This window comes from Pempheris klunzingeri, chromosome 3 (assembly GCF_042242105.1).
Source record: "Pempheris klunzingeri isolate RE-2024b chromosome 3, fPemKlu1.hap1, whole genome shotgun sequence".
Taxonomy (NCBI): domain Eukaryota; kingdom Metazoa; phylum Chordata; class Actinopteri; order Acropomatiformes; family Pempheridae; genus Pempheris; species Pempheris klunzingeri.
Genome location: NC_092014.1, coordinates 22,847,510 through 22,862,632, shown reverse-complemented (window position 1 = coordinate 22,862,632; position 15,123 = coordinate 22,847,510). Strand labels below are relative to the sequence as shown.

The 15,123-nt window shown below is 42.0% G+C and overlaps 1 protein-coding gene across 1 annotated transcript; it reads right to left on the bottom strand.

Moving 5' to 3' along the window:
* Positions 1 to 10,967: 10,967 nt before the first annotated feature.
* On the bottom strand, positions 10,968 to 15,123 carry klf1 (Kruppel like factor 1 (erythroid)). The gene is made up of 3 exons (XM_070828468.1): positions 14,819 to 15,123; positions 12,758 to 13,616; positions 10,968 to 12,649 (listed from the first exon to the last, which is right to left on the bottom strand). The coding sequence occupies exons 1-3, from the start codon at positions 14,900 to 14,902 to the stop codon at positions 12,474 to 12,476; spliced, it is 1,119 nt and encodes a 372-aa protein (XP_070684569.1). The 5' UTR covers positions 14,903 to 15,123; the 3' UTR covers positions 10,968 to 12,473.

The window sequence follows — 15,123 nt, the reverse complement described above, 5'->3', positions numbered from 1 at the left end:
CTGCTCCTCAAAAGCTCCGCTCCTCTCTGTCGCTTTCCCCCCCGCTCATAGGTTCAGCCCGGGTCGGATCCTCACCCCGGGTGACCCCCCTCCCCCCCTCCCCCTCTCCTCCCCTCCTAACGGGACGCCAGCTGAGTCAAACCAGCGGAGACACACAGAATAAACAGCAACAAAGCCGTGGTGTTTTCAGACTAAATCTTACTAGCTTGTTTACATAATGTTTTACGACTTTAGTGAGCGCGAGACGTCAAAAGGAAAGCGAGGCTGAGAATTAAAAAAAAAAAAAAAAAAGACTGTGAGCCAAACATGTACTGAAAATTCACCAAATAACTGAGAATGTGACTAATGAGTGATACTTTCAAGAAAAAATAACACTTTATGTCCCAGAAATGGCTACAGCTGACTAAACACATACCGACCTGCCACAGTAGCATCAAAGGGCTTGACTGCCCTAAAGGACACGTGAGTGTTCAGCCTGACAGCCAATCACAAGCAGCCCTGCTGTGATTGGCCCCAGGGGGCCCCTGGACTGTCAGGTGTACGACCCCGTAGTGAGGTGAGAGACACAGGTGGACATCATGAACAGGTAATTGTATCGTTGTACGATGGCGCTGTGTTTAGCTAGCTCCTGTGTGCAGCAGCGTCATTAGGAAGGTCGTGTGTTTAAGGCAGACTGAAGTGTGAACTAAATGACAATGCAGTCAGTTCACAAGAGTTTATAACCATGCTAGTAGATATGACGCTCTACAGGCCCAGCACCGCTTTCATGTTAAAAGAATAGCATACAAGAGTACAGCTGAGGCCGGAGTAGCATTAGTTTTGCAGCTATTTAGTCAAAAAACTAAGTATTGAAAGAAAAACTGAAAGTTTGACCTGATGATAGTGCAAGAGGAAATGTCAGGGGGTCACCAACGTTGTAGTTTGAACAGCTCAAACAAGAACAATTGAAATAGCTCAACACAACCAATATTACAGGTGGTTTCTCTGAATTCAACACAAAATGCCACTTTTAACGTATCAAAATGATTCAACCGCTGATTAGAATCCTTTATAAGAGCGCTCATTTGCAGGTCAGGCGTTGTCTCAAGGACAATGCAACTAATTAAGGGCCTCATTAGTTGCATCAGGTGTGCTTGAGATAGAACACATCAAATACCTGGACGGGCTATGGGCTTGTTCACAGTGACGTTTGGTTGCATGTTAGAAATATGGGTAAAGAGAATTGTCCAGAAAGTTAAGAGAGGAGATCATTGCCTTGCACAAACAAGGGATACAAAAAGACAGCAATGTTCATAGAGAAACTGTTGGAAGCAAAGTTCAAAGCTAAAGGAATATTGGCTGCACTACCTGGACATGGCAGAAAGAGGAAACTATCAATGGCTGCCACCAGATTTCTGAGGGGGCAGGAGGCCAAAAAGGAGGCTGCAGCAAGACTTGGTGGCAGCAGGCACTGAGGTTTCAGTTTCTAGGGCCTCCATGTCCAAACTCCAAGACAAACACCACTAATGTCCCAAAAGCACAAGACAATGTGTTCAAAACCACATAAATAAGCCACAGAAGTTTTGGGATTCTGTTCTGTGGAGTGATGAAACAAAACTGGAACTTTTCAGGTCCATGGATCAGCAGTATGTCTGGGGGAGGAAGAATGAGGGATACACTGAAAAGAACACCCTGCCTACAGTGAAGCTGTCTGGGCCTGCTTTGCTGGAACTGCTGGCACTGGAAACCTGCAGCGTTTGGAGGGCAAGATGAGTTCAATCAAGAAAACGTCATGCGGTCTGTGAGGAAGCTGAAACTTGGATGTCCAACAGGAAAATTGGCCCAAGCATACCTCAAAGTCCATCAAAGATTGGCTTCAGAAAAAGTCCTGGAAGATACCAGAGTGGCCGTCACAGTCGCCTAACTTAAATCCCAGAGAAAATCTCTGGTGGGATTTGAAGGCGGTTGCAGCACACAAACCCAAGAACATTTTTGTGTGTGAACCAAGTCACTTCATGCTTCTTCATCCTGTAAGCCTAGTTTATTTAAGGGGCGCAAAACCAAACCAATTTTACGTCAATTTTACGTCAATTTCATATTAACAGCTGTAGCCAAATGCTACCAGCACAGAAGCTTGTCAGCCATAGCACAAGACAGTGGCAGCGAGCCTGTGGGCGCTCATCCTCTTAGTTAATGATTGTATAGAAATGTATAGCCTGATAAAGAATAGGTTGTGATGGGGCTGGGTTCAGTGTAGGCTACTAGAAGTTACTGGTTGGAGGTCAAGCTACACTGACAAGGCTAACGAAAGTTCAGCGTCCTACTGGACCAACTCCAAAAGTTTTGTACCTACAAGTCATTTTGAACCAAAAATTTGCAAAAATAAGGCCCAGATTTAAAAATACTGGAGTTATGCTTAAAATCTGTTCATCACTGATACAATAAAACAATGGAATATAATAATATAACAGTCTTTCTAGGTGTGTTACACAGACAGACCTAAAAGTTGTCAATCAGATTTTAGTAAATTACACTATTTGACTGGGTAGGCTATGTAATTCTCTAACAAAATTATTGATAAAGGTTGAGGTGGGCTTTTCCACTATTTACTGGGTGTATAAAATGTATCTCTTGTAATTTTCATACTGTAAAGATCATTGCTCATCCATTTGCCAACAGGCTTCTGTTCTCTCCTTTTATTTACATCACAGTGTCAGATTAGGTCATCCAGTTTCCAAAAGCCTGTGTGGACAGTAGTCATGCTGGCTTGAGTTGTCCTCATTTGCACCCATAACAAGGAGTTCAAGGTAACAGAGTTACTTTGAGGAATGTGTTGTGTGCATGTCCTCTTTGTTTTTCTACAAACACTTGCACAAATAGAACTTATGATTGCATTTTCATTTTCCGTCACAACATTAGATTATCAGACGCAGCAGTTGGCACTGTCAAAGAACAAACATGTGAGGATGTGTAATGTGATTTACTCAACACAATCTTTTCAGAGACTGTTTGGCTGACTTTTTAAGAACAAAACAAGCTACTGCATCTCTTAATTAATCTATAAATTATATAACATTTGATTCTAAATGAAGAATGCGGCGGCCATACAGAGAGAGTGACTCACTTGAATGCCAGTTGATAGTGTGAATGGAAAAGAGAGCTGTTATGTAACACACACACACACACACACACACACACTCAGAGCATGTGATGACTGCGCGGTGCTGGAAGTTCAGTTGGGGTGAGGCTGCACAGAAAAAAGGAACATTGTTCGGCAAGCGATCTGGACAGTGATACTTCCGTGCACATGGAAATAATTCACACTGGACCTCTCTGTGTCACACTCACCAGTCTCCACAACAAGACAACAGTCAACTTCTCATTTTTTAATTTATGCAGATCACCTCTGGACCACTGTAACAGATCAGTTTGAACATGCAGGTGCATGGCTGTATCCTGCGGTGGTGTGCATACATGCAGGGAGGAGGTAGGGTGAAACTCTGTGAAAAGGAAACTGCAGTTGAATGAGCCACCAACAAATTAGATCAAACCTAAAATTTAGATTTCAGTTCCTCCCTCCTGTTTGTAAAGTTATCTCTTTTTGGAAAGTATTTTCCCAGAAATGCTCGCCATGGCCTGGAACATGGGGTTATGCTGTAGAAAATAGCAATCTTAACAAGTTAATTTGAAAAATCACATTTCCTTAAACAAACAACAAAAGATCACTTTATGGCATCATCATTATTTAATCTGTTTCCTGTTCAAATCAACCTCCTGATACTTATGTACTGACATCTGACGCTACTTGAGAAATATGAGATTTTTTTAAGATTCCTGAACAAGACAAAAGGGCCACTTGTGGCTATGCTGATCAGCAGTCATTGACGTGGTCATCGTCATGGCCTTGTGTACCAATTCATTCATGATCAGACCGGCATGATCACATCACATGAAAAATTTTGAGTCCAGCTCAATGTCACACCCAACAGGCAACAACAAGTGTTGACCGTCAGTTTGTAGCTTCATGTCACCGGCTTCCATTGAAAATGACTTGTATGACAACACTTGGTCGCTCAAAGTTGAAACACAGCATGAGAGTCTACAGACACACCGTTGGCTGCGTGAGGCTCAGTGAGGTTGTACTTTAGCTTCTGTAAGGCCTTCCTTTCTTGCTTTTATCTTACTTTGTATTTGTTTCAATCTTTGCCACTAATACTCTGCATTCTCCTACTTGCAGTTTTCCCTTAAACCCATATTTATTTTGCCATTTTTTCAAATATTATAACCAAACTTTTTTCTGTTTCTTGCGCTTCGCATCCCCTTCATACTGGACCTCGTCAGGTCCCTGACTTTGATAACAACAACTACTGCAGCAATTACCCATCTCAGGCCTTTATGATTTTTTATTATTTTCTATTTCTTATTTAATTTTTTTATTTTTTTCCCCTCGAGTGTTATTCTTTTTTTTTTTTTTTTTTGAGTCCCTTACTCCCTGAAGTCCCTGACTTCTTTATTTTACTCCCTGAAGTCCCTGACTTCCCGACGTCTATTATTGTTAACTCAGGTGCTGAGAGATTAGTTTTTTGTCGTGCTTCTAAAGACGCTTTACCGTAAGTCCCTGACTTACTATAGGTCCCTGACCTATCAGTCTTTCTGAAGACGTTTACCAGTAAGTCCCTGACTTGCTATAGGTCCCTGACCTATCCTTTTGTTTAACTCACCCCTGTTGTTGAGTCCCGGACTCAGGGTAGCTGATTCGTCACTCCTCTGCTACACCCCGTCACCATCCCTCTCTCCAGTGGCCCTGGCCTCCCTGTCCAAAACGGGTTTTTAGGAATCCCGTGGTGGAGGTCTTACCTCTGAGTTTTTTCACTCAGCCTTGCGCAAGGTCTGTGTTTTCCACCGGAGGAAGAGAATGGATATTGGGGCCCCACGTTGGGCACCAAATTGTCAAAAGACTTCTTCTTTAGGTTGAGGAGATTGGAGCCAGCTTGCAAGTTATAACAAAGTTTAATCTTACATGTAAGAGGAGTGTTTAACAGTGCAACAACATCATAGAGGTTACAGAGTAAAAGGCTCAACCAGTGAGCATGTACAGTTGGTTTTTATAATGGGAGTTGTGGGTGTAGCTCTCACACATCGTGAGATCATCTACTGGCGTGAGAAGTTCTTCTTGTCCTTGTAGATATGAGGCTTCACACCGTTGCAGAGCACACCCTCGATTGCCACTCTGTCTGGCAATTCGCAAGAATGTCCTCGGATGGGAATTCTCATAACAAGTGCTTTGAGCTAAATGCTAACATCAGCATGCTGATGATCTCACAATGTCAGTGCTAACATGATGAAGACGAGGTAATGTTTTTTGTATTATGTCTTGTGCTCAAAAGACAGAGGCTGGGCTTCCCCAACTTTAAGTTTCACACTTGGCCTGAATGAGACCCCTTGACCCGAACATAACCAGGGCAGCCTCCTCTGTGTAGAGGCTGAAGAAGGAAATTCCTTGTCAGCTTGTCAAAAGGCTAGCATATTGATATCAGCACTCAATACAAAGCTAATGAGAATTTTGCAAGTATTTGTCAAAAATCAAAGTACTAGACAAATTGATGATGATGAAAAGTCAGACAATCACTAAATGTATTACAAGTCATCCTGAGGGAGACATGAATGTCTGTAATGTTACCAAATGTAATGTTAATCACTTGTTGTCCAGACATTTCACTCAAAAGCAAAAATGTATAAAGCCTGGACCCCAGTGTTGGAACGACCAACATAATCTGTCTGGTATGTAATGTTTGTTCAGACGCTGAAACAACTCACCTTTGAATGTCAGCTCTGACCGTCTATGACTCTTATCAACCGCATATGCTGTGTTAATGGTTGATGCTGTAACAATCAACAACAGCTACGTCATTGGACATGCTCCACTTACAATGTGTCCTCTTTGTACCGTGGATTATGTAACTGCAATATTGTGCAAAATATGGAAGCAATGATGTGTGAGTTTGTGTGAGTGTGCGCGTGCATGTGTGTGTGTGTGTGTGTGTGTGTGTTGGTGTGTATGTGAGTGCACGGAAAGCACTTCACTTCCAGTGCTTTGGAATATATTCTGCAGAGGGGTGGGGTCACTAGTTTTTAAATGCAGTGGTATCTTTGACACCACAGTGTCAGTTGCCACACAAGGATGCACATGCACATCCATACAGGAGGCATAAGATGCCTTCAGTGGCTGCACATTATTTCACTGATCAATATGTGGAAATGCACCAACTAAGGCAGGTAAGAAGCGGTGCTAAACATGGCAGAAAGAAATGCAGGTTTCAAAATGCTAAAAAGTCAGCTTTGCAAATGTTACACATTGAGCATGTTTGTTATGACTTCAAGGATACACACAATTGCTAATGGAGCGATAAACTGAAAGTAAACAAAAGTTAAAAAAAACAACTTCCACAGATCACGTGTAACACAAAATTGTAATCCACATTATCCCACCTAATGTCCTTGAACGCCATTTCACATCTTCAACCGCTACTAACTGTAAGAACACCAGTAGGAGTTTTTCTGGCCAAAGGTAGCTATTTCATCATACAGAGATAAATGACTGAGCAACAGCCACTCATTATAGTTTCTTTATCTTTATTGCTTTCGGTATGAATATTAGGGTACTTCATAGCTTGGAGGTTGTGCAATCATCAAAGAGGTGCATATGTTCAGAGCAGAAAAGTGTGTATGTGTGTAAGTTTGTGCAAAAATAATCTAAGACTTAAGTTTATGACTTTGGACCAGGGTTAGGGTAATCACTGCTATGTTAATGGTCATGAGGACTGCTATTCAGTAGTTTGATATCTTATGGCTTCATCAAGTCTAAGGAAATTACTAAAGTGACATCGCTTGAACATTTTCAAATTGGATTTGAGTTTATAAATTGTTAACAGAAAGTCTGTCTCATGAACTGGGCACCTGGGGTTTGAAAGATGTTGGGTATTTACCAAACAGGGAGTCTATTCAAAGACTATCCAGTATTATGGTCTTTATGCTCGATCCATGTATAAAAACTAGGATGTCTCAGCTACTATAGCTTTGACTTAGGCCAATTTTATTTTAAACCGCCTCTTGTAAGTGCCAGAAGTGTACTGGTAAATCATTAAGGTTAAGCTTAGGGGCTAGAGTGAATTTAGTATGTCAAAGTGTGTGCATGTGCCTTCATGTGCATGTGAAAGTTTCATAGAATCCTCGAAAACCGAAGGCAGAAAGTAACTGACTGCCTGAGCATAGGGCGGACAGTGGCCTTGTTTGACTCTGTGTGTGTATACTCAAGTTCAAATCAGTTGAATCGTTCCCCCACCCCTCCCTCCCTCCCCTCTTCTCTCTCTCTCTCTCTCTCTCTCTCTCTTTCCTTTTTATATCCCTCGATCCACTTGGACTCACAGTCCCTCTCAGCAGTCTCAGTGCTGCAGTGGCTTTCACCACTCTAATCCTCATCCTGCTTTTGGACATCAGGCCAAGATTCCCATTATGTGAGGTTGCGTAATGGCAAACAAAGAGTGCGGTCAATAATTCCACACGTCCATACAAAGCAGTCTACACTGAATTAATCAAGACTTTACTGAGAGTGGGAACAGACACTTATTCTGCTGGACAAGTTTAGAAATCCTTACCTCTCCTACCACGTGGAGGGCTGCCAGTTTGGCTCTGTCTACGAATGTGCAACCCCTGCAAAACACAAACGTAGACAGACACTTTACATACTGTTGGTAGATATGTCAGTTTGAAGGCTGCATCAGTGCCGTCCAGAAGTAGCAGGGTTTAATAAAGCAGAGAAAATGCATTTATAGGTGCTCACTGAAGAGACAGAGCTCCTAAAATATGAATGCTAAAATTTACATGACATTGTCTCTCTGTGACTGGGCTTTGTTTGGTGAACTGAAGTGGCTCTGCTGCATCAAAGATGTCCCTGGCTCCTCTCAGTAAAACTGTTCACGCTGGATGTTACACTGTGTCTTTGCCTGCAGGTTTGGGAAACAACATAATGTTTGAAGGAAGTAACTCCAGCTAAGAAAGTGTTTGCATAGAAATTACTGTCATGTTGCTATAACTGAAAATGCTGCCCTCATTTTAAAATCCTACAACAACTACTCAATAAAGATATGAAATAACAACTAACTATGAAACAGTTATGTTGTTAAGGTTTAACATCATTTTTAATTATTATTATTGTAATTAGTAGTAGGTGTGATCACTAACTCTAAATGACTAAATGTCCTCTCCGTGGGGAAAAGGCATACATAGAGTTTAATTAATCTGCATTTCTCCACAGAGGAAAACAAGACAGAGAGGGAATTTAATTACACATCTGTCCCCAGCAAACCTTCCTTCAGCTGCTGGGCATTCAAGTTGTTCTTCTGTGCTTCCATGTTGATGCAACATGGTTCTCCCCCGCTGAATCTGTGGGTGTCATGGAAGAAGAAAATATGGTGCGTCCTCTAAAACAATCAAGTGAGGTGCTTACGCTTTTTCCATCAATAGTTTTCCATCTAGCAGGAGGGATTTACAGGAAATCTACGGAGCATTTGTTACTTGGGAATATAAACCCAAAGCATGTAAGATCATTGCATTAGTGGAATTGTTTATAGTATGTGAAGCCCAGATTTGAAGTCTCAGCCTGGTCACAGTTATTATAATGGCATTTTTCACCTTTGACCTGTTAAGCTGCTGCCCTCTGCACAGACAGAAAGGAAACTGAAAAAATCATATCATCATATTTATTCATACTTCAGTGCTTGGAGTGTTAACGCTTCAATATTTCCTGTGTAACACCCTCTCTAGAAGTATAATATGACGTAATCATGGACGGAGGGACTAGAAAGTGGAAGTAGTTGTAGGAAGGGAACTTGTTCAGGAGTATGAATGTGTGTTCTTTTCGGGGCACTATAGGTCAGTACTCTGCCTCTGTCCTCATGTTACCGCTAAATCCCAAATCACTTACCCTTAAATGCTGCACCAAAATAAACTCATAGTGCAGATGGAGCCTTGTGACCATCTCTCACCATCTTCTCTGTCAGTGATGACCATTAACCTGCACACTAATATTACACTGTTATTCCGAATGCGACAACGATCCAAATTCATAGGTCATGAAAACAACATATTCTGTTATATATATTCTGAATGAGGCCACATTCCAAATGCTGCATTCTCCGATTAAGATTAAGACTTGGGCTATGCCAATATTATTGGGATTGTAGATCTGTGGGTGTGTACTATACAACTCGGCAGGTAGGTTGTTCCAGACATCTTGGAGAACTAACCACACGTCTTCTGCCTCAGATCCTTCTGTCTCTTCCTGTGATCCCAGACACACTGATGATGGTGAGATCAGGGCTCTGTGGGGGCCGCACCATCACTTCCAGGACTCCTTGTTCTTCTTTACGCTGAAGATAGTTCCTAATGACATTGGCTGTATGTTTGGGGTCGTTGTCCTGCTGCAGAATAAATTTGGTGCCAACCAGACACCTCCCTGTTGGCCCATGATAGATAAGAATCTGCCTGCATTTCTCAGCAGTGAGGACACCATTAATTCTGACCAAATCCCCAACTCCATTTGTAGAAATGCAGCCCCAAACTTGCAAGGAATCTCCACCATGCTTCACTGTTGTCTACAGACTCTCATTATTGTACCGCTCTTCTGCACTTCAGCAAACAAGCTGCCTTCTGCTACAGCCAAATATTTAAAAATTTGACCAATCAGTCCAGAGTACCTGCTGACATTTTTCCTTGGCTGCCCACTGTGTCTATGATCATCAACGCTGCCCGTTTCTTTATGCATCTTTAAAAGATCTTGAACAACACATCTTGAAACCCCAGAGTGCTCTGAAGTCTTTGCCTGGCAGAGACCTTGCTGATGCAGTATAACCACCTTGTGTCTTGTTGCTGTGCTCAGTCTTGCCATGGTGTATGTCTTCCACAACCTCACCTTGGTAGCAGAGTTTGACTGCTCCTCACCCAGTTTTAAACCTCATGTTAAACCGAACTTAAAGTGTAAAATTCACATTGTGCCCCTCAAAGCCAATGTTCTTCAAACTAAATACAAACAACTTGCTCTCTGGCTCCATCTTATTTCCCTGGTAGTAATGGCGATGATATCAATAAAACACCAACAAGATTAAATACAGCAAGATGTAATTCATCATGTGTGATCATTTTAAATAGCCTCTTGTCTTTCATCCAAAGTAGATCTTATACACAAAAGGTAACTCTGATGACAATAGACAGTTTCAGGTATTATACACTGTGCTTTGATTCGAGTTGATTGGTGGTTTACCACAAATCTGACACATAATCGGACATGTAATGTTTCACATGTGATGTTTTGTGCAACTGAAATGACTTTTGCTAGATGTAAACAAAAACTCAAACTGAGTCACCTCTGTTTATTCTAACTTTGTTTACAAGCGCATGTATATTCATTTCTCCCTCCCTCCTTCCCTCTCTCTCCCTGTGTATATTTGTGCGTGCATGTGTGTGAGTATGTGTTGCAAATGTTGGCAAATGAGTGTGCAATTGCATTTCTTCCCCGTGTTAGTCGTCCCTGAGTTCTGTGTACGTGTGAGAGAGAGAAAGCTCCGTAATGACGCCCTCCATCATCTGACATAATCAGGATGAATCAGTGAGTGCTGAGTTACATAAACAGATTCTCGTCCTAACCTCACCCTCACCCAGATTAGAAACACTGCAGGCACAACTGCCAACAGCCTGCTGATGCCAGCCTGCAGGCATGAGGGCTGATGTAATAACAGAATACTGCCACCTGCAGGACATACACTGACATTACTTTCTGCATTTTATTCCTATTTATTTCCCACTCAGTTGGGTTTAATCATGGTGGAAAAAAAGAGATGAGGGCTTGCAAGAAGTAAAGCACTTCTAATGTTAATAAAATCTATGCTAATGCTTATGAGTCTTGAAACATGTCAAAAAAGCAGCTGCCTGAATAAATCATGTTACACTTTATTAGAATTATAACAATGAAAACAATAATTAAAAGATTTTAAAGCACTCTTTTGAGAATTAAAAAAAACAATTGTCCAACATTGTACAATTATATAGTATCTTCTTTCGCTATAAAATATTATGTTAATAAATATGTTGCTCATTTTTAGATGACAATTAACAACCGACAAAGCTGCAGATTATTTACAGTCTTAGGTTCTGCTTAATGAGAGATAAAGGAGCATATTTATAGGCAGGTTTTTTTTCTTAAATTAAAATTTCCCAAACAGACAAACATATAGTTAGGTGACAAAAAAAAAATTACATAACTCTGCATTCACTGTATAATCACATAGTTACATAGCATATACTTTATGTTTTGTTTGCTTTACAATCAATATTACAATTAACTTACGCTCTAGCAGAAATCAACTCAGTTTTATTTACATAGAGCCAGCTCATGGCAAACGTTCTCTCAAGACACTTTTCAGATAGAGGCAGTCAAGACCACACTTTTTAAGACAAAGATATCGGACCATCGGATCAGCATTGATACACATTTTTAGTAGGCCTTGTTAGTGTTAATGTTTGCTGTCTGCATGCCCATAATGTGTACAGTGCTTGTCTAAGTGTCCCCTATGGCTCAAAGCATGTTAACTTTGCATTATGTGTGTGTTCTGGTATAGGTCCTCACAGAGTACTTGTACATGGAGATGACCAGGGTGATTTTTTTTAGACCACCAGAGTGAGGACATTTCAGCTGGTGGTCAGTTCTTCAGTCGGCTGTGTAAGGACTAAGTCTTGGTATTTGGGTTTATGTCTGTGTTTTGTGTCTTTAGGGTGAGGATTGAGGTTAGGCCTGTTGCTGTGATAGTAACGGTTAACAACAGGAAAGGAAGGTCCTCACAGAATTAATGTGGGTGTGTCAGTCGGGGCTAGCAAAAGAGAGGATAACACACTCTAACATCTTAGTCAAATCCAGAGACTTTACTGTGGAAGTCTGAGTCACCGAGGTCATGTCTTAATGATGTCCAAGTAATCAGTTTGAGCTCGTGTAATCTTAACTGGAACCTAGACGGCCACATTAAAAGGAAACGCAAATCAAATTCTATCTTTCTATCCAGTGATGGTAATTGAGTCAGTTGTCTCATTTGTGTTTTGAAGGAAACCAAAAAGAAAAGAAAAAAGACGTACATGTCAATCAAACAACTTTAACCAGGCGCGATGATTTGTGATGCCGTTCGAGCACTAGTTGTTTTGTCAGTTTTCATGGCCTACACGTGGGCCTGCATTCTTATCCAACCAGACCTCAGAGGAACGCAGGGAACATGCTCAGTTAATATCTTAGTCCCATATTCATCTGCTCAGTGTCCTGATTTGGGTCAGAATTAGAGTAAAGTCAAACTACAAATAGCTACAATAAAGTCATCATAAGTTTCCCCCCCTATTAACTTCTTTGTTTAAATGGCAGTGTGTTTCAATCAATGTGTTTGCGTGCACACGTGAGATCAGGTGTGTCTCTTCATGTGCAGAGCCAGATGGTCGGAGCGGGAGAAGGCCCTCTGACACAGCAGACACTCGTAGGGTTTTTGGCCCGTGTGCTTGCGGTAGTGACGAGTCAGCTCATCTGAGCGGGCAAATTTCCAGCTGCAGCCCTCCCATGAACAGTGGTAAGGCTTCTCCCCTGAAGAGCAGACAAAACAGATGGTAAATGCATGAAATAATTCCCTACTGACTACTTGTGACAGATTTTTTTTGTTTTTGTTTCTGTGGCAGAGTCAGTGTGGTATACCTGTGTGGGTGCGGAGGTGAGCCTTGAGGTGTGAGCTTTTGGTGTAGGTCTTGCTGCAGCCAGGATATTCACAGCTGTGGATGGCGGGCCTCTTTTTCCCTGTAGGCCTTCGACTACGCTTCCCCTCCACCCCACCAGGGGGCAGCTGTGGTCCAACCAGCAGCGGCTGCTGGTGAAGGGGCAGATGACCTGTGGCCTGGCTGTGGGAGTAGTCACAGAAAAGGCTGGCATTGTGGTTAAAGTGTTGCATGTAGTTGTAGTGTCGAGGGTCAGGGGTCACAGACTGAGGTGGTATGAACCTGCTGTCAGGGAAGGTCACCATGGAGGGGTGTTGCAGGGGATAGTAAGGGTTAAAGTCGCATGATGAGACTTTACTGTGGTCTCCTCTGCTGTGTCTCTCCACACTGGCTCCTTGAGGGAAGCCAAACTGATCCAAGTTTGGTAGACTGGGAAATGAAGTCAACACTGTCTGGGTGTCATTATAACCATGGTGGTACAGCTCCGGCTGGACTGACAATGTGGTTTCAGCAGACGACAGGAGCTCCGCCATGAGGCCGCCACTGTTCATCTGCACATGCTCCTGTCCTGGTTGGTCCTTAAACATGGCCGCCTCCTGGTATGCCCTGTTTGGGTCCAACTGTGGGAGCCGTTGATCATTGTTGTCCAGAGAGGGGTTAAGGTCAGGCGATGGGTTGCTCCACTGAGACAACAGGAACTCAATGTCCCAGGATGCACAACTGTCATCGTCCGGGAGCTCCTCTGTAATATGTTGAGAGACCTGCAGCTGCTCAGAGCTGCTCGGTGACAGTTTGCTGCTTAGCGAGTCCAGAGGGAGCGAGTCGCCCTCAGACTTCCACACCTAGATGGTGTTGGAGAGCATGGAGAAGTGATGAGGAAGTTTAAAGTTTGCAATTTTTCAAGTCAGTCTTGAAATAATACTCACATACCCATATGTACAGTGGCTATTGGTTATTGGTTGCTGTAATTGTTCCTTCTGTCCATACTGCTTGTAAAGAAATCCCATTCTAATACATGTCCAATTCAAGTGAGTGGGGACAAAATTTACTGTCCTTGTTTCATGTAAAATATCTTCCAGAGTTTAACTACAGCTACTATGAGACTTAAGCAGTTTGTCCTAATCAAATCAAATTTACTGTCCTTCTAGTGCAACAATTCCACTTCTCACAAGGAAGTTTTTACTCAAAAGATTGTAACTTTAAAATACCAACATGATTTATTTGACTCAGACAGCTGCAGGCTCATATCAAATACAAGATGACTTTTAGAAGCCATTTTTATATATGAGGATTATGGATTTTGTCCCCCATCACTTTAATTATAATACGTTTAGGAAGGGGTTTCTTTGCAGCCAGTATGGACAGGAGAAACAATTACAGTGACTCCACATCAACTGAATCCAAGCATAAAACCGAAAACATTTCCTTACCTGCATTACTTATCCAGATTACGTTACATTACATGTCTTTTACATTACATTAACAGACACTTTTGTTCAAAGCAACTTACATTAAGTGTATTCAAACCACCAAAGGAACAAGAGCAAGATTTCATCCAAAGCTGAAAGTGCATCCCTCCCAAACAACAACAAAGCGCGCTCTCTTTGCTACGGTACAACTGCAAGAGTTCTCAAGAAGTTAATTCTTTAGAGTATGACTTTTCATAATTTTCAGTGTCTTCAATCTTTGCAGATTTGAAACTCCTTGTTTACAGGATCTGAAGCTGCTCTTTGATGCACCCTAAGAAATACTGGATGTGCAGGTCTTTTTCCTAACCTGTACAAGTTTGAAATCACAAGTTCAGCTTAATAGAGCAGCCTGACACATTTGTCAGTTTAGTATTAAGCTAAATGGAGAATCATTTGTTTGTGGAATAAATAAATAATCAGCTCAAAATTACAGATCAAACAACACAAAGGATTTCATTACTTTCACGATACTCTTCAGATATACATTCATTGCTTTGGTTCCAGCCGTCAGCTCTTCTGGCAGCACCAGGCACTATTCCAATCAGGAGTCAAACTGAAGTGAACCCAGTACTTACTTTCATATTGTCACAGGAGTGTGCGAGGTTGGAGAAGGAGCTGAACGAAGGGAGTACAGCCTGTGTAACAGCCATCAAGCACATATGATGCCGATTGACCGTGGTGGCACCAAAAGTGACGTTTTTCTTTCTTTTTTTTCCCCTTTTCTGTCTTTTTAGTTTTTACATGGACAGCTAACAGAAAGCCAACGGCCTCGCATCCCACTTACAGTCCACTCAGCGCTAAAAGGCCACAGAAACAGGTTCTTAAAGCTGTCTTCTTTTCTCCATTCCCCCCCTGCTATCTCTCCCTCCTCTCCCTTGTC

What these genes read in the sequence shown, in the direction of transcription:
- klf1 (XM_070828468.1), bottom strand. Translation starts at nt 14,902, where the DNA reads ATGTGCTTGATGGCTGTTACACAGGCTGTACTCCCTTCGTTCAGCTCC. An exon ending in ACTCCTGTGACAATATGAAA is followed by an intron (nt 13,617 to 14,818) that starts GTAAGTACTGGG and finishes AACACCATCTAG; the next exon opens with GTGTGGAAGTCTGAGGGCGA. An exon ending in TCACCTCCGCACCCACACAG is followed by an intron (nt 12,650 to 12,757) that starts GTATACCACACT and finishes TCTGCTCTTCAG; the next exon opens with GGGAGAAGCCTTACCACTGT.